The following is a 24,861-nucleotide window of genomic DNA, read 5'->3' on the forward strand; positions in this document are numbered from 1 at the left end:
TAATTAACTTTCTAAATTATTCACTTGATGGTAAGTGCATGTATTACAAAGTTGTAGCACCTGCCAATTTATGGCATACTTATTTTATCCTTCCTCCGCGCAAGTGTGTGCCAAAAATTTACTACAGTCTACAGATGAGAGTGTCAACTAGTGTCACGAACACAGACATGGATGCCGAGTTTCATGCAATATGTATTATCGTATGAAACTCCATGGATATGGGGATCTTCCTCCATGGTATGGCAACGCCTCCTAGATTTCTTGTGCCTGCCGGATGAGTGCAAAACGCCGTTCATCTATGACGGCGCTGCCTACGTAGGTGTAAGAGTCTTTGTACTCGGCCTTTAAGATCAGCAATTTTAGCGTTTGCTACTAATTTTAGAAGATGCCTTGTAATAAAAAATTTGCTCGCTGAATGACAACGTCACTTACTTAGAGTTAATTAAAATTATGTTTATGCCTTTCTAAAACTTTTTTACGTTATTTTTGTTGCATATGAGCTCCAAAAACGTAAGAAACTATTTAATGACACTCCTACTTGAGTAGCGCCATCACTTTAGTTCCGACGACCGCCGCTTCCCAAGTGACCGCCAATAATCCGGCAGGAACGGGTAATCTAGGAAGCGTTGGCTATGGTAGGCTAGCTATGGATATCCATGCCGTGGCTTGAGCCAAAGAGCCAGCTAGCTCATTGCCAGCCAGCTGGCTGCTCGGCTTCCGTTCCATTCTGCCGAGTTAGTTGCACGCTACATTATTTCAACGCCTGCCGTGCCGTATGTATGTACTTTTTGAAAACACAATTTTTCTCCGACATCGCAAAGACCGCGATAAGAACGTGTGAACTGTGATTGCGGGCTTTCGCGGTGTTCATCCTGCGTCATCAGAAAGTCTCACTGTCAGCAGCACTACTGAGGCGTCATCGCTTTCATCTTGGGAAGACTCAAGTTGGGCCTGGAACATCGGTACTTTGAAATGGGTGTGCCCACTGCAGTGATACTGTACTAAAAAAATATCACACTATCAGGCGTATTCGTTTTCTGATTACCCTCGGCAGAGAGACTGCGCGTGCTACAATGGAAGACGTTCGGCAGTCGGCAAATGATACCAGGCAGTACAGGGTGATCACGTTGGAAAATGGTCTCACCGCGCTGTTGGTGTCCGACCACAAGACACGCCCACTGTCTTCGATGTCTTGTTCCTCGTCCAGGCATTCCTCTCCGTCTCGTCAGTCCACGTCAACACCAGGTTCCTCGAAGAAGGCGAGTCACGGCTGCCTGGTTGGAGCGGAGGATCTACCGGACGTGAAGATTGGCGATGAAGTGCAAGTGCCCTCGCTTCCGAAGCTGAGCCTCGCATCGTCGATAGCAAATTACCTCAGCTCTGCAAACTGCGAAGACGTCCCGCATTCGAAAAGCCCGGATGAGGGGCACTGCGATATGATGGCCGAACTTGGCTCTGGATCCTCCAGCCGACCACCGTCGTTGGAGGAACCGTTTTCAGACGCGTCTTCAGATGAGAGCATGAGTGACGATGACGTAAGTGTCCGCGGTTGGAGCAACAGTGAGCCTGAAAGTGACATGGAGTCGGGACAGTATTCCCGTGAAAACGGCAGACAGCACTACCATACTAGGAAGGAGAAAATGGCAGCTGCCGCCCTCTGCGTCGGTGTTGGAAGCTTCCACGAACCAGAGCACTTGCCAGGGCTGGCACACTTTCTCGAGCACATGGTGTTCATGGGCAGCAGCAAGTACCCGCGCGAGAATTTCTTCGATGCTTTTCTGAAGAAGCATGGAGGTAGTGACAATGCTTACACCGAATGTGAGAGAACAGTGTACAAGATGGAAGTTCACCAGAAACATTTCTACCGAGCATTGGACATATTTGCCAATTGTTTTGTATCGCCACTTATAAGGAAGGAGAGCATGGAGAGAGAGTTGGAAGCTATCGACAATGAATTTCAGATTGTGCTACCTTCTGATTCCTCTCGTCTTCAGCAATTGCTTGGCAGTGTTGCCCGTAAAAAACACCCAATGAGGAAGTTTATGTGGGGCAACACAAAAACTTTGAAGAAACTGCCAGAAAAGAACGGCACAGATGTCCATGCTGCATTGCACACATTTTTTGAGCAGCATTACAGCCCAGCAATTATGAATCTTGCTGTGCAGTCAAGGCATTCTCTGGATGAACTAGAATGCATGGTCAGAGAGATATTTTCTGCAATACCGGTGCGTGAGCCTGCACCTGAACTTCCAAGGACTCTCACTAATCAACCATTCCCATTGGAGCGGTTTGCCAAACTGTATAAGGTACAGCCTGTTAAGAAAGTGAACAATGTCTCATTCACTTGGGCCTTGCCATCCCTCATTCATGAGTATAGAACAAAGCCACTAGAATACATTTCTTACGTTGTTGGGCATGAGGGAACTGGCAGCATTTTGGCTTATCTCAGGAACAGAATGTGGGCCTTAGGCCTTGTTGCTGGAAATGAGGGAACTGGATTTCATCATAACACAATTTGCACTTTGTTCAACATCACAGTCTCCTTGACCGAAGAAGGGCTAAAACATGTTCGGGAAGTGATTGTAGCTGTGTTTTCCTTCTTAGCTATGCTGCGGAAAGTGGGACCTGTAAAGAGTATTTTTGAAGAAATCCAAACGGTTGCCAACAACAGCTTTCGCTGGTCTGAAGAGGAAAGTCCATTGGACTATGTTGAACGGATTTGTGCTAACATGCAACTATACCCACCAAAGCATTACCTAGATGGCGAGATCTGCCTGTTTGAGTATGACCCTGCATTAATTCAAAAATGCCTCGACTATCTCGTCCCTCATAAGGCCAACATCATGATCATCTCCAGCCAATACCAAAACCAAGGCATCTGCACCAAGAAAGAGCCCTACCTTGAAACGCCCTACTGTGTCCAAGAGATTCCAAGGGAGTGGCTTGCAGAATGGTCCAGCCTTGTGCCTGATTCATACTTCGAGATCCCCGAACGAAACAAGTATATTGCCACTGACTTCACATTGAAGCAAGAGAAGGTTCACCAGTCAGAACTACCAGTCAAGCTGCATGAAGATCAACGATTTCGGCTGTGGTACAAGAAAGACACTAAATTCAATGTGCCTAAAGCTTGTGTGTTCTTTCAGCTGATATCACCTGTAATGCATGTGTCTGTTGAAAATGCTGTCCTCATGGACATCCTTTGTGACACTTTGCTCCAGAACATGAGTCAGGAAACTAATGCTGCTGTGTGCGCATCTCTCGACTTCACAATATCAGTTAATGAGAATGGACTCATCATAAGCGTTCTGGGCTTCAATGAAAAGTTGCCAGTGCTCTTTGATGTTATTTTACACCATCTAGCTGCCGTCGAAGTGAAGCAACAGCTCTTTGAAAACATCAAAAAGCATGTGCAAAAGCGTTATTACAATTTGTTTATGAAGCCATCACGCCTGTGCACAGACACTCGATTCTCTATTCTTCAGCAGTGCCAGTGGTCAAACATAGAGAAGCGAAGGGTCATCGAGGATGTTACTCTATCTTCACTTCTATGTTTTGTTGAGGAATTCAGGAAACGGCTTTTTGTTGAAGGCCTTGTTCATGGAAACTTCACTGCATCTGAGGCCATTGCCTTTGGTGAACTTGTAGTGAAAAAACTGAATTGTGCACCTCTCCCTACATGTATGATCCCGGAGTCTCGAGTGATGCAAATTCCATTTGGCAATCAGTATTGCAGACTTGCCTCCTTTAACATTGAAGACCGCAACTCGATGATTGTCAACTACTACCAGATAGGACCAGGTTCCATTAAGCAGCATGCACTTGCTGAGCTAATGATTGATTTCATGGAGGAGCCTTGCTTTGATATACTGAGAACGAAGACGCAGCTTGGATATGATGTAAGCTGTTCATACAAGAGTACTAGTGGTATTGTTGGATTCACAGTTGGCGTTTGCTCTTCTGCTGAAAAGTTTACTTGCTCATATGTTGACGAACAAATTGAGCTTTTCCTCTTTGCATTTTCGAAAAAGATTGCTGAGCTCACCCAAGAAGAATTTGCAACGCAAGTTTCATCACTTGTGAAACAAAAAAGCTGTTCTGACTTGTACATGCAGGAGGAGTCTGACAGATATTGGGAAGAGATAGTTAGTTTTGACTATGTGTTTGATCGCCTTCAGCGAGAGATTGACATCCTGAAGGCGTTGACATTGGAAGAATTCAAAGAAAGCTGCAAACTCTTTCTTCCTTCAAAGAACTCTGGAGAGCCACACCGACGTAAACTCTCAATTCAAATTGTTGGCTTTGGAGAGGCAGCAATTGCAGAGTCAAGGCCTATTGGATATCCAGCCCCTCAGACTCCAACATCCAGCACAGGTGATATCCACAATGCCTCTGCCGAGGGCAAAACACTTTCCTACGAAGGATGCATTGAGAACATGCACAATGTGCCCTCCTGGAAGAACCCCAAGCTCGTTACTGATCAGAATAGCCCTGAAGGGATCAGCTGTGAAGAAATGGCCTATTCTTTGCAGTTCCTTGAATCAGTAATTGAAAAACAAGACGCAGTGTATGTGAATGACATAATAGTCTTCAAACAAGGCCTAGCTGTGTTTCCTGTTTGTAAGGTCACTTCATAAAGCCCACTTCTGGAATGCTTTACCACCACTGCCGCTGGATATGTGTAACTGTCATCTTGCATTGTGTGTAGAGCATTGCTCCACTCTTCGTTTCCAGTGTTGAAATGTATTAGCTAGTGGAGCCACCCACTAGGAGCTCTGAAGTTTTTCAAGCCATGTTGGCTTTGCTGTATGCAAAAGTGGTGCTCAATGGACTCTAGTGCCTTGTGAAGTGCCGAAGATGTAACCCTGCAGCTCAGTCTTTCACGCTTCCCAATTTGCATCATTGCCTTCTGGGGGCACACTGTTGGTATGATAATAAAGGAGTTTGAAAGGGCACTTTTACGTGGTGTTTTAAGAGCTGTTTTCATGCATACTGCCAGAAGTTAGCATCGTAATTTCAGTATGTAGAGCATGCTCTAATATTGAGATGTAATGGCCTGCTTTACTGTGTGTGACAGATGGTCACTTATTACAGTTATCTACGAAATTCCAAAAATTGGGTCCATACCTTAAAAGGAGCACCAACCGAAAAAGTTAGTATCTTGTTTTTTCAGTTGTAATAAGTAGCCAATGACCCACTTGTCATGGCTAGAAAGCTTGTTTCTTCAGGTGTGCGACTGTTAATGATTTGTAGATGGTTTTATACTGCCCAGCGGCAGTATTGGTATCAAAGAGCACCGAGTAAGATGGCACCCAAGGTGGTTTTGTATAAACATAGCTGAATACATGAGCGGAAACACCGCGTACACATGAGCACTGCCTTAATAACTCTTTAAAATGAAGGCTCTCTCCAAGATGTGTAAATATCTCTGACCCCCCAAAAATTCACTGCCGAAGCAAGGCCATTGGTGTTAGTATAGTCGAATCCACATATAACGATACTGGTTTTAACAATATATTGGTTACAATAGGAAGCTGCTGAGCGGTCAACTTTTGTATGTTCTCAATGGTGATGTAACCTGCTTGCACCAATGTCTGCATGCCACATTATCGGTTAGAACAATGAATTTCAGTGGTTAGGTGTCTGTGCTGAAAGATAAAATGTGAAAGCCTTGCAGAGCAAAAAGAAAATAAGAAATTCAAGCTACTGAACTTCCACTCACAACTTCAATGTCCTCCACCATTTCTTCTGGCTTGCAGTACACCTCATAGCATAGAGTTCTATTATTGCGGCAAAGCTGACTTTCAAAAATTCAGTGTGGCAAAGCAGCGGTGGTGGCTTCTGTTAATGCACTTTGGGACATGCAGTTTGAGTAAGAAGTTGAGACTTGGAAGAATTCCAGCCTCTAAAACTTCGAATGTTGTCATACACTGGGTCTAAAAGGTATGTGGTGGTCCCGCGAAAGTATCCAACTTTTCTAGCATGTCCTAAAAAATATCTTTATTACTGCTGTCTGCTGGCACATTGCATCCAATATTATAGTATTACAAGGCACGGATAAGAATGCCCCAGAAAGGCTATGGAAGATGACGAATGCAACAGCGCTAACGTTGTTGTAGTTCCGCCATCTTGTATACTGCTGTTTCTACTTCTGCCTGTATATTTTGCAAATACATTTCTTTTCTCTCTACTCTCACCACCATGACAATAGCTTTCTCACAACAGCCCTTCTATTTTGCCTTTGTTGTGCAATTTGTTTATAGCAGTTATCGGTTATAAAAATGGAAGTTTCTTGGCACTTGAGTATTGTCATAAGCGGGCTCGGCTGTACTCCGTGCAAGCTCCGCCTTTCTTTCCATAGAATAGGTCTGCTAGGAGAGGGTGTTCGCAAGAACCACGGAAGCTGGCGCAAACTCGTGACACAAGTGGCAGTTAGTTGTTTACACAAAAACCAGAGGTGGCTTCGGGTGCGGTGCCGTGACACACACTTTAAAATTTATTTTAAAATATGTCCTAGGCTTTGTTATCTGTTGATATTTCGTAGATGGTGCATGTGTGTCCAGAAAAATATAGCTATTTATCTCCTGCCTTTAGAATCATTCTTAGCACTAAATTGAAGAGAATTTTAGCGTAAGATTGTACTTGCGTATCTTCCAAATTTGGTATGTTGTTGCATCTCATTAACATTAGTGAAATGAGCTATTGTGCATCATTGCATCATGGGCTGCTGTTTCTTTGGCTTGGGAATTGTTTAACAAGTATTTCTCTTGTTACATCAAGACTGCACGAGGGCTAAGAGTGTCTTCTATAGTTATACCCTCCTCACGCTTGTGGGCAGGGTTCACTCACAATTTTAATTGTGCTGACAAGACTTGCACAGACAGACCTGCATGTTCCCTGGCCTTTTATGTTTCTAAGCCATCATTTTTTTTGATTGATTGATATGTGGGGTCCAACGTCCGAAAATCATCATATAATTGTGAGAGATGCCGTAGTAGAGGGCTCCAGAAGTTTCGACCACTTGGGGTTCTTTAACGTGTGAGCACATGGGCCTACAGTATTTTCGCCTCCATCGAAAATACAGCCGCCGCACCCGGGATTTGATCCCGCGACCTGCGGGTCAGCAGCCGAGTACCTTAGTCACTAAATTACCACGGCGGGGCAGCCATCATTTTTTACCCAAGCTCTGTCTTGTAGTGTTGCCATCTCACCTTTAAAAAGTACTGAAAGGAGGAATTAGGAAGTTTAGTTAACTTTTTTCATAAGTGGTTTATTTCAATAAGGTTATTTTAATCTGAATAGTTATATCAATCAATCAATAAGGGGTTTAATACTTTGAACCATGGCTCAGACATAAAAATGTTTTTTACAGCAGCGTCTGCCTTTTATCGCTGAAGGATCATTAACTCTGATGTAAAGAAACAGAGCCCGACTCAAAACTCAAATTTAGATAATTATGCTTATGTAAAGATTGTAGTGTATTGGCTAAATGAGTGTGTTTTATTTATGGGAATGAATTTATAGTTTTATTTCTTTCCTAAGGTTGCCTATTGATGCTTCATGCATGTTTGGAGCATCATTTGGAGCACCATGCTAAACTATGTGCTCTTTGTTTTACAGGTATGCCTTGGACTTCACAGAACTGAATGCGCTTCCCTGCTGAATTGCTGTGGTCATTCCGCTTCAGGGCCGATGTCATCAAGTATCCAACAACACGTGCAAGTTGGGACGTGGCTACCACCGCCATCAGCATGGGAGAACGAACCGCATTATGATGCTACGCTTCGCCCGTCATGCCCGGAGGACCCTTTTGGAGCACCAGCGACATCTCGCATGTCAGCGAGACTTCATAAAAGGCTGAGCGTGACCCATGCGCGCTTCACTAGGCTTGATGGAACCATTCGGAGCACCATGCTAAACTGCGTGTTCTTCGTTCAACAGGTTGGTGATAAAAGGTTCTTTATTAATTGTAATAAAACTAGTTATGTGAGGCTACTTGTGCTACTTGTGCCCTGTTGCAACTCGGGCTCGGTGGTTCTCATCATTGGTAGCTGGCCACCCCATCGGACTCGTGCCTTACAACGAGGAGCAACACTTGTATGGGAAAACAGGATAAAGATGTTTATTTACATTAAAGAGAGGTCAACATGAAAGTCAAGTTATATAGTGGCGTTCTGGTATCAAAAATTCATCGAAGCAGCCTGCGAGGGCTGATCATAAACAGTGTCGTTTCCACAGATCCGTGGATCAGGGAAGGGGCACCAAATGGGACTGTTCAATACCAAGACATACACAACTTTCTATGCGGCCACCCGCATCCGCCCATGTCAACATCTTTGACTGGGGGCAGAGTCACCACATTTCCACCACGGCGCGTACATGGTCGCTGGGGTGACGGGTTCTCACGCTCGAGCCGATGCATCAAAGGAACCGCTGCAATGTCGCTGTTCATTCAAGGAAAGTTGTCATGACCTCAACTCATTGTGGTCGATTACGACGCCGGACTGCATGGTGCCTTACTTCCTGTCTTGGAATGACAATGCCCGGGCTGCAATGGCTTTACGCAGGCTAGCAGCCTTTCAGCGATTAGTTTGCAGTACCCGAAATGAAAGTATGATGACTCCGCAAGCATTAAAAAAAATCCATCGCGCTCAATGAGCTTTCACGTCACATAAAAACTGAAATGAAGACGGCAAAAGACCACTTTTTCTCAAACACTCGGACTCAGTTTATGAGAAACCAACCGCGTAAATTCTAAAGTACTTATCAAAGCCAGATAGCCCAGTAAATAAAATGAAAATATCGAGTAACATCATTGAAGACACATGGATTATTGCAGGTGCTTTCAACAGTTTTTACGCGTATGCAGCCTTCATTTTCACTGTTGTCTAACAGTGAAGGTCGCATGCAAGAGTTTAAAACAGAGTCTGGCATACTTAACCTGTTTCTTCAACTCGATGTGAAAAAAATCACAAGGCTTGGATGAAATTTCTAATGTTTTTCTTAAGCGCTATGCTACTCAGCTAACCCCTTTCCTGCACAGTATATTTTCCTTATTGTTAGAAACAGTGGTGTTTCCTTATGATTGGTTGTGTGTGAAAGTAATTCCTATCCATAAAACTGGAAACAAACAACTGATAAACACCTACAGGCCAATATCACTAACAAGCACATGTTGCAATCTAATGCAGCATATCATAAATTAAGCACTTATCAACTGTCTAGAGGAAAATAATCTGCTTTACCCAAACCAACACGGTTTTAGAAAGAAGATTTCGACCTCTACACAACTTCTAGAAGTTACTCATAACTTTGCTTCAGCTATAATTCAGAAGAAACCTTACAGGCCCTGTCGAGCATTGAGTAAGGGGGGAAATGTTACAATAACAGGTGAAATACAACAGAAACCACTCGAAAATACATTGAAAGCACCTGTACACTGGAAAAGATCATAGTAAACAAGCAGAACAAAAATTTAAACAGATTATAAAAAAAGTGCGTTCAGACGATCGCAAATTATTCTATGGTCGTTTATCAAAACTATTTCATCAGAAAGATCATTCCAGTAAGATATGGCACGAGGTACAGCTGATAACTTGAAAGCAGTAGTTTTACCAAAAATTCACTTGAAACTAAGATGACTATGTAGTCTTGAGGATGTGCGTCTGGGGGTTTCGAGTGGTAATATACAAGGCTTATCAGAATGGACATACTTGTGGAGCAGACAAAGTAAAGCAGTGTTGCAATGGATATCTTCTAGGTAACAAATAGATGCGGTATTTATTAATTTTTTTAAGGCATTCGATCTCGTCCGGCACTTGTTACTCATACAAAAAGTTGGATCATTTGTCATTAACTCGAACATAGTCAATTAGATTGCTGCTTATCTTGCTAATCGCACCCAGTATGTTTCTTTTAATAATGCCAAGTCTAACTGCACCGACGTGTTCTCTGGTGTTCCCCATGGGTCCGTACTAGAACCAACACTCTTTCTCTTTTACATCAATGACATTTACATTGCTATGGAACCAGGCATTACAATGAGGCTCTCTGTAGATGACTGCGTCATATACTCTCCCAATAGCACAACAGAACACCAGGTGAAACTTGACAAATCTTTTAGACAATATTGGTAAATGGTGTGAAAAACATGGTATGCTGTGAAAACAGGGTATACTGTGAAAAACACGGTATAAAACCATGTTCATTACAATTTCCTATATAAAGACACTACTTTACTTAAAGTACACCTATTCTGGATCAGACATCATGCACGTGAATACTGTAAAGTGCCTGGTAACATCATCTTTAAAGTGGGACGCCCACGTTAATTAAATTTCTGCACGTTCATTTAAGCAACTAGGTTTTTTAGGCGTAAACTGACTGCACTTCTCCTCAAGTTAAACTAACAGCATACAAAACACTCATTAGACCCTTCCTAGAATAAGCAGAAATAGTTTGGAACCCGCACCAAAAGAACATGATTGATGCATCGGAACAATTTCAAAACAGTGCTCTTGGATTTATTTTTCCAAGTATGCCAAGCAGGAGAACATTTGCGTGCTGTGTTTGCTAGCATGTGTCGCAAGTCTTGCTAGCCAATTACAATTAGCTAGTCTGAAGTTTCTTTATCTTTTTTCACGAAACCTGGTAAACTTAAATAAGGATGATTACCTGAAAGCTCCGAACTGACATTCCAGCAGAACTAACAACGAGTAATCAATACGGCCATTCCTGTCATGTTGTAACACGTTGTGTGTTTTTTTTTCCCTGTAGTTATAGAGATGTGGAATGACTTGCCAAATCACGTCGTCAGTGCTTAATTACTAGAATCATTTTCATTGCTGCTGGAATTCATTTAGAGGCATTACATCAGGTTCTGCGGTATCTGTGCACAAATAAAGGCAGAAGTGATGTATCACGCATGTACTCGCACATTGCTACACGTGCTTAACAGCCTGCATGTGTGCGTCAATTATGTTACCGTTTGATGTTATCGTGCTGTCTAGTTTTTTTCAGTGAAACAGGTATGCATTGTTCGTTTATTGCTTTTATACTGTTATAACGTTGTTGTGGCTGCTTTGTATTGCATATTTTTTCTTGATTTATACGTGGGGTTTAATTTATCAAAACCATCATATGATTATGAGAGACGCCGTAGTGGAGGGCTCAGAAAATTTCGACCACCTGGGGTGCTTTCACGTGCACCCAAATCTGAGCACACGAGCCTACAGCATTTTTGCCTCCATCGAAAATGCAGCCGCCACAGCCCGGATTCGATCTCCCGACCTGCAGGTCAGTCACCAAGTAACTTAGCCACTAGACCACTGCGGTGGGGCCATATGTTTCCTTTCTTTTTTGTCCCCACAATAGGAAGTCTTATTTGCTTTGTATGCCCTCTCGTGTATAGGCCTGATAAGGCCTGCAGTGTTGAATAAATAAGCAAATAAATAAATAAGGAAGCGAAAATGCAGATGAGGCCATTATGTGATCTTTTACTGGGGCTTGCGGTTAAAGAAACACTCAAGAGAAACAACAATGACTTGGTTTAGATTGATAAACTGCACTCAGAGAACTCTAATGCCATATATTTCACTATTATATGTTTATTATTAACAAAGAAAGTCAAGGCTGAAGTGTCATCTTAAAACTGTGCACCAGAATCATGGTGTGCGGCATGAAAAGTTCAGAATATATTTTTAGTATTTTTGTGACATTGGGTTCATAAATGTTTCTGAAACTTCATATGCTAGACCTATGGCACCCACAGGTCGATGACACTGTACTTCAATTTTATCGATTGGAAGCTACGTTGGAACCAGTACACGTCTTGTTGTTGCATTGTCCTTGCTAGTTACATCTATGACATAGCAATATTAGGTACAGAAATCTCGAGGTGACATCTCCACTAATATTTTGTTTTCATGCATTTTCTCGCTTACTAAGTGTTGTGTCATGGTAACAGGTAGTGGTGTTATCGGGATTGTGAAATTACTAATTCCCAAAAAATTTTTTTGCTCTCTAGTGTCCCTGGGTCTCTATATCAGTGTTGAATAACGTGAAGTTTGCCAATACACCTCCATTTGTAGTGAGCAGGACAGATGTGCCACCTCCTCTTGACATATGATCTGACGCTCATGAATGGCAGCACGTAGCCTTTGTGAGTGGCTCTAGCAATACGTCATTGCTTGAGCCATAGAGTTTCCTATGAGTACACTAGAGGAAACTCCTGCGCTAGTGTCTATGGGAGCTGCAATGCACGGCCCCTCAGCAAGCATGGGTATTATGGGTAGTACAGATATTTGCCTAGTATTGCCTAATCTTCGTTATTTTGGCTCCGTGTGACCTGAATCTGCTTTGCCACAATACAAAGTTGAGCAAAAGTTTGGCAGTTATGCTTCACCACCTTGAATTTTTAGGCTCACGAATTCAAATCGGGTCAGGAAGTTCACAACGATCTATTCTTTTATTGGCAAAAAAACCAAAACTCAGCAATAAACAAAGCCACAAGTGCATTTGAAGCCGGCAAGTTTGAAGATTAGGCAAGACGGCAAATTTGTGTACCACCTATCATTCCCACGGTCACTGAACGATCGGAGCGCCAGAGTCTCCTCTAGTTAATCTTAGGAAACTATTACTAGAGCTATTCGTGGAGGCCATGGGCAGCTTAAGAGAGAGGATAACACTTTTTTTTGTTTTTCAACGAGGAGATCAGTGAGTGAAATTCTTAGTTCAGGATTCTACGGGCAGCATGAAAGTTAGCTCGAGGACTAGCAGCGCCTATAAACAAGTTGGAGAAGTATTATGAGTGCCTGTGAAGTGGTAAAGGGATTTGATGTTATGACTAGCAGGCAGAAAACTTATGCTGCTGGTGTTTTATATTTAGAAAATGGCTGAAAAGGGCAGAAAGAAAGTGGTTAACAATATTCTCTCTCATTTATGTGAAAGTAGAATATTGAGCGTAATGAACAGGTTTGCAACGAGTGCTATCAGAATTGCTATAAATTTGCAGCATTGCTGAAGAAGGTACTCATACTTCTTTAATGGCTTTTCCGATAGAAAAATTCTTTAAAAATGTCTGAATGTCTTTGGAATTGACTGCTGTAGTATTAACCACTACTAAGAGGGAGCTTTTCATTGCGTCGCGAAAAACTGGGTCGAGAAAAATCTGCTGTTAGTCCCTTCAACTGGGAGGTACTTTTTAATGTGCAGATGGATATGAAAACTGGGGTAGTCTTGTATTCTTTCTCCATTCTCCACTTCTGCATTTCTGCATGAATAGCAAGCTTTCTCTATTACTGGCAAATTGTCAATACTCATTCTAATCCTTCGTAAGAATCTGTATGTTCTGACCACTTTAATAAAAGCCTACCGTTGTTTCTAGGCAGAAACTAATGGCAAAACATGTCCCTCTGGATAGACTTCTTGCTCAACATATCCACTCGAGGAATAAACCAAATGTAGTTTCGTCGGGCGCTGCTGTATATATTATTACTATTGCCGGTACATTACTACCAGTGAATTAACATTGCTTGCAGCCTGAAAAAAGTCAGTGTCAATTTCTACATCTGTTAGACACAGCAAATAATTGAGCCAACTGAATAATTCTCCTTCTTTTGCACTTCCACATCTGTTGCATTATGTGAGATGCAATGCAAATTTATGCACTTTGTTTGTAGGACTGAGGTAGATCAAGATCTTATGAGCATTTTGGTAGGCATCACTCTGGGTTTTTTTTTGTTTAAAATGAGTTTACAATAAATTGAAGCGAGTTGAATGTGCACTGTATTTAAATGGGACTTTATGATCTTATATTATTATTATTATTATTATTATTATTATTATTATTATTATTATTATTATTATTATTATTATTATTATTATTATTGTTATTATTATTATTATTATTATTATTATTATTATTATTATTATTATTTTCAAAATACTGCTGTCTTAGTTTTTCATACATACCAGGAGTGAATACAAATGTTTAACACAATGAAAAATACAATTAAAAACTGCATGATTATGCACTTTTTGTCATATTGCTTATAACCAAGTCTGCACAGATAGTACTTTTCTATGTCATTCCATACATACATGGTGTGCAAAAAGGAGGAAAGTTCAAAACACTTAATACACTCAAACCTCTTTATAATAAACCAGAATATGACGAAGTAAGTGAAGAATAGCTTTCTCATAGATACAGGGTTAAAAATGTATATTAATAAAAAATTTTCAGATATAACAAAGTGTTTTTGTGGCAGACCTGACTTTGTTATAAGGAGGTCTGAGTATAGATCTATAGGGTGTAATGTTTAGTGTCAAATCTTTGAATACAGCATGTAGAAGATGCCATGAATGATATTAGTGCTAGAACACTCAAACCAGTGTGGACTATCTTATGTAGGAGAATGACACGATTGCAAGCGTGATGATGTCATCATCATCATCATCATCATCATCATCATCGTTTATTAACTCTTAAAGGCCCCTGTTGGAGTATTACTAAAGGGCGGAGCATACACAAGAGAAAACGAATGTTCAAACAGTCATTATTACAGCAAAAAATAGAATTTACAAAGAAACTGTCAAAATACAGATGAAAGATAATGCTCTCAATAAGAAGAAAACACAAATACACAAAAATCTCAATCCGGTACACATCATCACTCAATAAATTTGTTAGTATGTTTCAGAATTTGATGGGGTGATGTATAATCAGAACACGGTCAGGTAAACTATTCTATTCTGCATTGGCTAATGGTAAGAACAAGTTGGTGAAGGAATTAGTAGGCCGTTCCATGAATTCTTTGATGACTGAGAGAATTTGACAGGCAGTGTGAAGTGCGGCTTGGCAAGAGAAGAAACATGTCACGTAAGTGTGGAAAGTTTTAATAGAGCTTGTGAAAGAGGCATAAGCGAGAGATTTTTCTGTGAAGTGTTAGTGATTTAATGTCCAAGGATGACATTTGATATTTGTGACACTTAGCCGATGATCGTACTGTGATGTAATAAACCGGGCTGCGCGGTTTTTGACTGCTTCAAGTAGGTCAACTAGATACGCTTGATGTGCGTTCTATATTGCCGATGCATATTCAAGTTTAGTGCGGATAAATCTATCGTTTGCCAATTTTTGGATCACAGATGGTGATGATGATAGTGACCATTTAATGAATCCCAGGGATTTGTTAGTGGCGGCTGCCAGATTATGAATATGTTTGTACCATGTAAGCTTGCTTGTAATGGTAACCCCAAGGTACCTGTATGAATCAACCAGCTCAATAGGAAGAGAATGAAAAGAGTATAAGTAGGGTATGAGAGAGTGTTTCCGTGATACGTGCATGTATTTACATTTTTTGACGTTTAGTTGCATGAGCCACTGAGTGCACCATTTTTAAATTGTTGTAAGGTCACGTTGTAAAAGCATCTGATTATCATGTGAGGTAACGCGCTAGTACAGGATTAAATCATCAGCAAAGAGCCGGATGGATTATGTAATACTGGTGGGCAAGGTCATCGATAAAAATTAGAAACAAAAGGGGTCTGAGGACTGAACCCTGAGTACTCCTGATAATACTTCACTGACTGTAGACTGATGATGCCCGATCACTGCGATCTGCCAATTAGGGAAAAATGGATCCATGACATGATTAGTGGATAGATGCATAAGCTGTTTACTTTCACCATTAGTCACTAATAAGGCACACGATTGAAGGCTTTCGAAAAATCTAGGTAAATGATGTCTGTTTGGAGGAGAGAATGAAGGTTGAAAGGATGGTGAGTGGTGAATTCAAATAGTGGGTTTCACATGAGCACCCTGGGCGAAAGCCATGCTGATTACTGAAAAAAACAGGAGTTAGCTTCAAGCTGAGAGGCATTATGAAAGTAGATAATGTGTTCAAGAAGTTTGCAGGCGATAAAGTGAACGATATTGGGTGTTGGTTTGAAGGATCCGTTCTGACACCGCTTTTAAACACTGGGACAACCTTATATATTTTCTATTCATTCGGAATTGTGCTGGTTATTATGGGCTGCAAGAAAATTATTCGTAAAAATTTACTAGTGACCACTTAAGTGCTTTTGATCACCTTAGCGAGAATGTTATCCGGACCGGGAGCATTGGATACCTTGATTTTGTCGATCAAGGCCAAGATGCCCATGGAAGTGACATCAATTGAAGGCAGGGGGGGGAAGTTACAGTCAGGAAGGATACTGCTGTTTAAGTTGGGCTCTCGGGTGAAAACAGAGGAAAAATAAGAATTCATGTCATCAGATTGATGTTCAGTGGGGACAGGTGATCCGTCGCACTACAACAGAGTTATATTGTGAGAAGCACTGTTGTTGGTTGGTAGAAATTTTCAAAATTTTTGTGGGTTATCATAAAGAATACCTAGAAGGATGAATATGGAAAAAATTTTTTCTTTGATTACCGCAATGAATAATTGTACTGTCAGAGGCGTGCAAAATACTTTTCCCATTTGGAATTGGAGTTTGAAAGTTTAGCAGCCCGAAAAAGGCACTTCTTTTTGTTATCGAGCTTCCTGAGGGAGTTTGTAAACCATGGTTTGTTGACATCGCCCCGAATACGGGCATGTGGCACATATTTGTCAACAAGATACAGCTATGTTTGTTTATAAAGTAATAAATTGCTCTTGACACTTTGCATAGAAGCGAATTACTCAAAATGCACAAGAAAAGTCTCCAATTCCTGATTGATTTTAGAGAACTCTGCCTTTTTGTAATTACGGATGTATTTGGTTGAAGGCGGACTTGTGGGTACCTGAAAGGTTAGGTCAAATAACACCATTCTATGGTCACTCAGGCCATCAGTACACATAATGGACTGAACAGTTTCGGGGTTGGAAACCAAAACTAAATTGAAAATGTTAGCACCGCAAGTCAGTGTTGATACCATTTCTGTGAAGTTAAAAGTTAGAATAAGGTCAAGAAATTTTCTAGATAAGTGAGATGATGCTGTCATTTTATCCCAGTTTGTCAGCAAAGTTAAAATCACTGCAGAGGATGAAATTACTTTTGGGAAATTTAGCAAATAAGTGCAAGAGCAAGTTGTGCAAGTCCTCGACCAAAGATCTGTATACGATAGCCTGCAATAATAATGCATGAGCAAAAATGAAAAGACACCTTAACACATAGTATTTCTTGCTCATTGTGGGTTGGTATAGTGGAGGAAGATATATTAGATTTATATGTAAAAGCACCCCCCCCCCCCTCAGCATCCAACCCTGTCGAATCTGTATGCGTTAAACACTTCAAACAAAAGTTTGCGTGTGTCTATATGTATAAGCCATGACTGTAAATATTGCAATATCGGTAGAGCTGCCATCTAGAACGGCTTCTATTAAGTCTTTTTTATGAAGGTAGCACTGTACATTTTCCAGAAGAAAGGAAATACTATCGTACATGGGGCCTTTGATCTGGGGAGATTATGGTTATGTAGCATCACAGGATAACGGCGAACAGGTTCGCGGTGAACACTATGACTTTAGTTCTTTTACAGTGTCTGTCATAAAATCGTAAATAAATAACTTGTTCATCGATAGCTTGTCAAAGCGAATCTTAAAGGAGGTGGGGCGAGCCTCTTGTGCATGAGCAAACAGTTTCTGGCAGGCAATTCTGACACGTGCCAAGTAATCTTTGTGAACTGAAAAGGGTGTATCCCTCAGTTTTGGCATTGCAGAAAGAACAGCACTTTTGTCTTCAAACCTGGAAAACTTGGCGATAAAAACACCAGGCCTGCGCGGTAAGCACAGCACAGTCACAACGAAAGCTAGAAGAGCGGCCTTTCAGAGCCATTTCACAACACTCATTGGGTAACTACTGCAAACACACTTGCTTGGTACCCACTAGGGCATCAATAATAAACTTTTATGTAGTAGGCCGGCATTCGCTATGCAATTTTTTGTCATTCTTTTGAGAAGCGTGGTATCCGCTAAACACTTGCAACGAATTTTGTGCCAATTTTTCATGAAGTGGTTGACGACGATAAGGAATTGTGGCTGTAGTGGGTATGTGCCACAGTTAATAGGGAAATAAGAACAATCTTTTGTAATGGGTTGGAGCATTGGACGGCCTTCTCATTATTTTAATCGCATTGTGCGACAACTGGTTGTTCTTTCGCTGTTTTAAAATGCTTTATAAGTTGTATTAATGCGATTGCTTTCCAGACATCAAGCCCGCCTAAGGCCAATTTGACAAGTCACAAGCACTGGTGTAGCTAAGTTGTAGAATACTGGGCTGGCACCCAGCGGACCCAAGTTCGAGCCCCACTGTGCCATTGATGCTAGGTCATGCCTGCCACTGTGCCATTGATGCTAGGCCTGGTGACAATTGTGTAAAATTTGACAAAAAATACGGTACTATTAAATTTACTCAATTTTTTTTTAAGGAACTGCTTCAATATACAACTGTGCATAGAGCACGATATACTCAAGCTATCAGTCATTGTAAGAACGTGAAAACTTCCTAAGTTGTCAATGCTGTGTCTAGTACAATATGTTTGCTTCTTCCTGGTGCTGTACAGGCTCAGCAAAAAGAGGCACAAAATGCTATTTGGCTCTTCCATCAGTCGTTCTTTCATGTGAATTAAGACAGAAATGAGGATCGAGCGCGTCATAGCAGTCATCATGAAGGCAAACTTTCATGCATCAGCCTCGACACTTGCTTGACCAGCGGAACGCAGTGAGGGAAGGAGCACGGGAAAGGATTGTTCGTGTCGCATTGCACGTCAGTGTGGCGTAGCCAGGAATGGCACACCAGGCACCCCCCCCCTCCTATTCCTGAAACTTTTTTCTTCCTGGCACTGAGAGCTAGTGACGAAATTAAGGTGGCACCCTCCCCAAAATCAAAAGAGATGCCCCCTCCCCCACCCCCTGAAATAATTCCTGGCTACAACCCTGTCGCACGTCCGATCGAGTGACAGAATGGGCAGATCTTTCTTCAAGTGCACCCATGTGGACATAAACTGTAACATGGGAAATTACAAGAATAACTTTTTGACAAGAAACACCAAAACGCGCGGCTTGGCAGAGATTACTGCAGCAAGCGACAGCAACCCGACACGTATACAGGGTGTTTCAAGAAATGTGTCCAATACTCTTAAAAGTCAGGAAAAGGCGCTATTTTTTCGCAGTCTTGACATTTGCTTTTTCTGTAGCGGCAGGCATATTGAAGAGGTTGAAGGCATCATTTGTAACAGTAATGAGGAAGGTTAAACTAATTAACTTTTTAGTTAGTGAAATTAGACAGTTAAGTCAAATGGAAGAATTGAAGTCCTTCATGCCAAAAACTCATTGCCACTTTGATATTTCAGAAAAGTGACCTCTAGTAATAACTGCAAGTTAATGAAATTATCTGAAATTCTGCGGTGAAATCGAAACTTAAGAACCGATGAGTGCAATTACCAGATGGCTACAATGACGTCACTATTGAAAACAGCAATTACAGAGGTGCAGTTTTTCCTCGTTTGATAATGTATATGTATTATGCGTGCCCACATACCTACACAACGAAGTCTGTTAATGGTTTATATAACAATGCTCTCTCATTTCGGACATCTCAGACGAATATGGCAGTTGCCTTCTTTCGTGTTTTGGTTTTGCGGCAGAGTTAAGAAGAAATTTATTAATTTGTAGTTATTACTAGAGGCCACTTTTTTTAAATCTCAAAACGGCAATAGGTTTTTCGCATAAAGGACTTTAATTCTCCCATTTGACCTAACTGCCTATTAATACTATATAAAAGTTAATTAATATATCTTTTAATTCCCCCGTTTGACTTAACTGCCTATTGATACTAATTAAATGTTAATATAACTTTCCTAATTGTTGTTAAAAATGATGTCTTCAACCCTTTTAAGATACCTGCCACTACAGAAAAAGCAACTGTGAAGACTGTGAGCAAATAAGGCCTTTTCGTGATTTTTTCAAAATATTGGACACATTTCTTGAAACACCCTGTACATACTCTTCACTCGCATGCCACAGATAAGGCCACGTGATGACGTACTGTTCTCTACGTCTCATCGGGCCTTTTACTTGTTCTTATCGTGCGTTATTGTCCATCCTTTGTATAAGCCCTGCTAATACGTGGTGTGTTTCCAGTTCTTCAGTCGGTCTCATATCCCTTGTTACTTACTTGATAAGCCAATGTGTAACTGAAGTCGAGGCATTGCGAGCACCCAGAGCTACGGCTACCAATACAAAACATGTTTTGCAGTACGCATCTGGTACCCGGCACTCCAATCGCTCTGTGAAATAGGAACGCAACAGGTTCAGCAAACATGAACTGCTCAATACATCCTTTCTTTTTACTAATATCAGAAACATTATTAACGAATGCCTTTTATTAGATTCAGCACTTGATACATACAAACTGGCGGCTGGATATAATTGCATTGACAGAAACATGGCTGCAACCAGCGATCGGGGACCATGAATTATGTGCCAACACAAACTATTTTTCTATACCACTGTGACCGCGTTAATCGTTTTGGTAATAAATAAAAGGTTGCCTTCAGATTGCATTCAAACTGCATCCAACTTGGAGATTGTATGGGCAATTGTAACACTAGCCTACCAAAAATGATTTTAGGTGTTTGTTATCGCTTCCCAAGTTTTACTGCAATGTTTATGTGTGATTTGTATAATGCAATTAGTAGTGTTTTTTTCTGTTACACTGCACAGTGCTAATTTTTCTACTTGGTGATTTCAATATGCCTAACCTCTTATGAAAAAATGAACCCGTCACAGTGTACCCCAATTCATCTATGGCACAAGACTTCTTGAGATGTGCAGTATATTTTCACTTGCACGGTTGATTAAAGAACCAACAAGAGTAACACCATTTGTTTCAGGTGCACTCTATCTTGTATTGACAATGCAACCTGATTTTGTTTTAGATGTAACAGGCCTGCCTGGAATAGGTCATCATAACCTTCTCTCCTTAATAGCTTGCCTTGAGCAAACTAAAGTGGTTAAAAGGATTAAGACATTAAGAAATTACAAGGCTGACTTTCTTACCATCAACAATAAACTTGTTGTATATCTTGATGATTACTTGAGTGCTTTTGACTATCGCAACGTTCAAGCCAGCTGGAATATCTTTATTGGTAAGGTTGTGTAATTAGCAGACAAGTACAATTCCTGCTTATGCGATCTCCTCTAACCTAAAAAAAAAACATGGTTTAAGCACCAGCACTAACGCTTGTCTAACAAAAAGAAGCGCCTCTTCAAATTGGCTAGACTTAGTAATGGCAGCATAATGGCTTGTTGGTCAGCTTACTAGCAGAGCGCTGACGAATACGCGCAGGCCCTAAAATTGGCCAAAGACGGTTTTCTAAGCACCACCTTATCTACAATGTTGTAGGCTATACCCTAAAAAATTTTGCTGTGTAATCAATCCTCAAAAGAGTAATGTAATAGTACTTAAAGATCTTAGTGGTAATGCTGTACTGACCGACCAATGCTCCTAATATAATTAGTGATGTTTTCTTAAAAATATTCTTTACCCACCACCACCAACGCTCCCCATGTGCAACCGTATGATATGACCACGATTATGTTTCCTGTCATCACTAGTTACGATCGGGTCGCAAGCATTAATAAGGGCCAGTAAACAACCCTGAGGTTCAAAAATTTCTTAGAAAAGATATATGTGCATTTTTGTCTTTCCGAACATGCTGCCGCAAGACTTTTGCGAATGCGTGCTATATTAAGGAAGTTACAGGGGTTAGAACTTTAGTCTAAGCTGGTTTCAAATTTTCATTTTCGCGCAGCCTCACCCCCCTTCTTCCTTCCATGAAAGGGAAGGTGTAGCCCATCATCGTGACTCCGCCCACTTCAGCAACCTGACACCACGTCAGTGATTGACGTCATCGGCGAACTCGATCAGTCGCAACTCACTTCTGCTTGCTGCGAAGTGTGGTTGTTTGTTTACCGCTTGCCGCACCAGCCGCGGGTCGACCGTGTAAGCGTCAGGTGCGAAGTGTCGAGCACAAACGATCAAGTCCCCAATGTACGTCGCTGGATGGCCGATTCGCTTTAGCCATGCAGCGCGCAGGGCCCCATCGTGAGGCACCCGGTGCCGATGCTTCTCCGCTGGCCAGTCGCTCAATTTGCAGCCGACGACAGAGAAATGCTTTTTACCCGTGTGGCTCATGTCAAGGGCGAAATACATTCGTATGTGCGCACAGGCGCTGTAGTTGAGCGAGGAGTGCATACGTGCATGCGACAACTGCGAGGCTGGTTCTTTCACCGGAGTACCAAGAAACAAGGGGCAGTTTTGTAGCTGTGGGTGGGAACAGGAACTGATATTGACTTCACTACTGTTTTTTCACACCTGACTTAGACCAATCGGCGAGCTGCTTCCGTGAGCTGTGTGCTACGTCATGTCGCCGATCGCCGAGTTGACGTCACTGCGCGTGCAAGGAGGTCAGTCAGGTGTAGGAAAAATGTGCGGGAATTGTCTTTCGAAATAGGGGCTCTGCACAGCATGTAGCGCTGTAATATTAAGAAAACGTGATCGCTGTGGTCTAATCTACAAATTGACGAGCTTGTATGGAAGTGTAGAAAAAAAAGTCAGAGCCTGTTTACTGGCCCTTTAAGTCACTGAAACCATCCTCGGCACCCGGTAGCAATCAAATAAATGTCGAATTTTTTCAAAGTACTGTCTGTTATTCATCCATAATACTAACCAAAATTTTTCAACCGTCACTCAACGACGGTGGTCTTCCATCTGAGGGAAAAGTCGGGAAGGCAAATTAGGTAATAAGCATTCGCTTTTAAGCTGCAGACCCATTTGTCTCACTAGTATACCATGTAAAGCATTAACGCAGTAACGCTGACGAGTTCGTTTTGCAGAAATTCTAGCGTCGACATTGGTGTCGCGCAACCAAAAATCATCATATTTTACGTGACCAAAAAATCGAGAATCATGCAAATAAAATAAATAATCAACGAAGTGAAAAAAACAGCGTATAACGCAGGGCAGTGACAGAAACGGTTAAAGCGCTGAACTTACAACTGAGGTTTACTTCATACATGGGGGTATATATAACACACAAAACTTGAAAAGGAGGGAGAGGAGAAGAGTGGCGTGAAAGAGTAACTTTTGTTATGTTTGTATGCATCTGAAAAAAAATTGTGATTATGCAATCATTTGCTTGTCAAAAACGCAAGTTCTCTGGTGAGGAGCGTTATCGAAGGTGCACTGACACACATATCACCTTTCGTGTTAATGCAGAATGCCTCATAAATTTCATGTGCTCGTTGATATCTGTAGCGTCAAAGTATCTTGCATTGATCAAACAATGCTTCACATCCGCAAATAGAGCTATGCGCAGCTAAGTGGCTGCCAACAAAACCCCGCATTAGATTGCGGTGTTCCCTGAGGCGGTCATTTATACAGCGGCCAGATTGCCCGATGTAACAGCGCCCGCATGAGAGGGGAATTTCACAAACGCCACAGAAACAACATTCAACAAACTTGATTGCTTATTTTTTATTACACACCCGAGGCCTTCTGTCCTCTATGTTCACCTTATGGCACATACTGAAGAACTTTTTTACTGAAAAAACAACTCTGATGCCAGCTTTCTGTGCTACCTTTTTTAAACAATGTGACATCTTATGCAAATAGGGAATGACAGCTGTTTTTGAAAATGAGCTCTTTTCTTGTTCTCTAGTCGGTTCGGTTATCTGTTTTAAGTCTTTTGAAATACCTTCGGCTATTGAACACAGTACGTTATCTGGGTAGCCTGCTTTACACAGTCTTTGCACCTGTGACTCAAAGCTAGTACACAATGTGTGATGGCAAGATCATGTCAAGGCCGCCCATAGACAAGATTTTGCAATCGCTCGCTTGACAAGTTTCAAATGCACAGAACTGTAGGGCAGAAAACTTTTCTTGGAGCGGGGGGCATACTACAAGCATATGGGGTCGCATAAAAAGATTTCAAGGTCAAGGAACCGGAGTTTGTTCGCGATGGAAAATTCAGTGGTTAGTTGCAGTGAGCTCATGCAAGCACGAAATACATCAACAATTTGATCAGCACGTTGCTGAGCTTCAGAGTGGTTAGACCTGTACAATATCAAGAAATCATCAACAAATGTAAACACTTTTACAGCGCTCATCTGTTGCAGAAATGAGGGATCTGTCATATTTGGTTAAAAGAATATCACTTAGAATCGGGGCGAGACAGGAACCTATGCAGGCACCACCTGCAGGCAAAGTTTGTCATCATGCTTTATAAATGTAAAATGTAAATAAAATTTCAACATTTTTAAAAAGTTTCTGACGCTGATTCTACACGAGTCCTGAAACCTGACATTTCCATAGCGGTTTATGCAGTCGCTCACCTCAGCACATGCCTGGTGCAACGGTAAGGAATAGTATATGTCCTTAACATCCACAGAAAAGAAGCTCACTTCTGTAGAGCACCCTTGTTAAAGAAAGTCTGACACAATTTGCGGCGTCCTCATGAGGCAAGGGTCTTCCACAGGAAGGACAGATTGGAAACGCTGCAAGTACCTTCCCGCCAGACGCTGCCAAGTGCCCTGTTCCGAGACAATGACGCGGAAGGGGACTTCAGGCTTGTGCGTCTTTGCCAAAAAGAACACTTAAAGGTTCACACCCTTCACTGCCCTCACTGACGATGCCAGTTTTTGAAGGCCAGCCTCTTCACAAAGTTTGCTAGCTGTTGCCTTGACCTTTGAAGGTTTGACATTTGTGACCTGGAAGTTATCCATGGAAGTTACCTGGAAGTTATCTAAACTTTTAGAAAGGTTGAAATTTTATTTATGTTCTACATTTATAAAGCACGATGACAAACTTTTTATTCAA

The 24,861-nt window shown here is 41.5% G+C and overlaps 2 protein-coding genes across 10 annotated transcripts in view; both read left to right on the forward strand.

Annotated features, from left to right (window-relative positions):
• Positions 1-591: 591 nt before the first annotated feature.
• The window catches only part of LOC119176489 (uncharacterized), a 36,524-nt gene continuing 12,254 nt past the window's right edge, over positions 592-24,861 (forward strand). The window contains exons 1-4 of one of the 9 annotated variants that reach the window (XM_075877738.1): positions 598-773; positions 5,078-5,152; positions 7,621-7,941; positions 18,189-21,071. In XM_075877738.1, the coding sequence (XP_075733853.1) occupies positions 657-773; positions 5,078-5,152; positions 7,621-7,941; positions 18,189-18,242 (567 nt within the window). In that variant the 5' untranslated portion in view covers positions 598-656 and the 3' untranslated portion in view covers positions 18,243-21,071. Of the gene's footprint in view, positions 963-5,077; positions 5,153-7,620; positions 7,942-18,188; positions 21,072-24,861 lie in introns of those variants that run through there. The other 8 variants (XR_012886987.1, XM_075877737.1, XM_075877740.1 and 5 more) reach the window with 8 other exon arrangements.
• Nrd1 (Nardilysin) lies at positions 962-4,955 on the forward strand. The gene has a single exon (XM_037427789.2). The coding sequence runs from the start codon at positions 1,074-1,076 to the stop codon at positions 4,635-4,637; it is 3,564 nt and encodes a 1,187-aa protein (XP_037283686.2). The 5' UTR covers positions 962-1,073; the 3' UTR covers positions 4,638-4,955.

Source organism: Rhipicephalus microplus, chromosome X, assembly GCF_043290135.1.
Source record: "Rhipicephalus microplus isolate Deutch F79 chromosome X, USDA_Rmic, whole genome shotgun sequence".
Taxonomy (NCBI): Eukaryota; Metazoa; Arthropoda; class Arachnida; order Ixodida; family Ixodidae; genus Rhipicephalus; species Rhipicephalus microplus.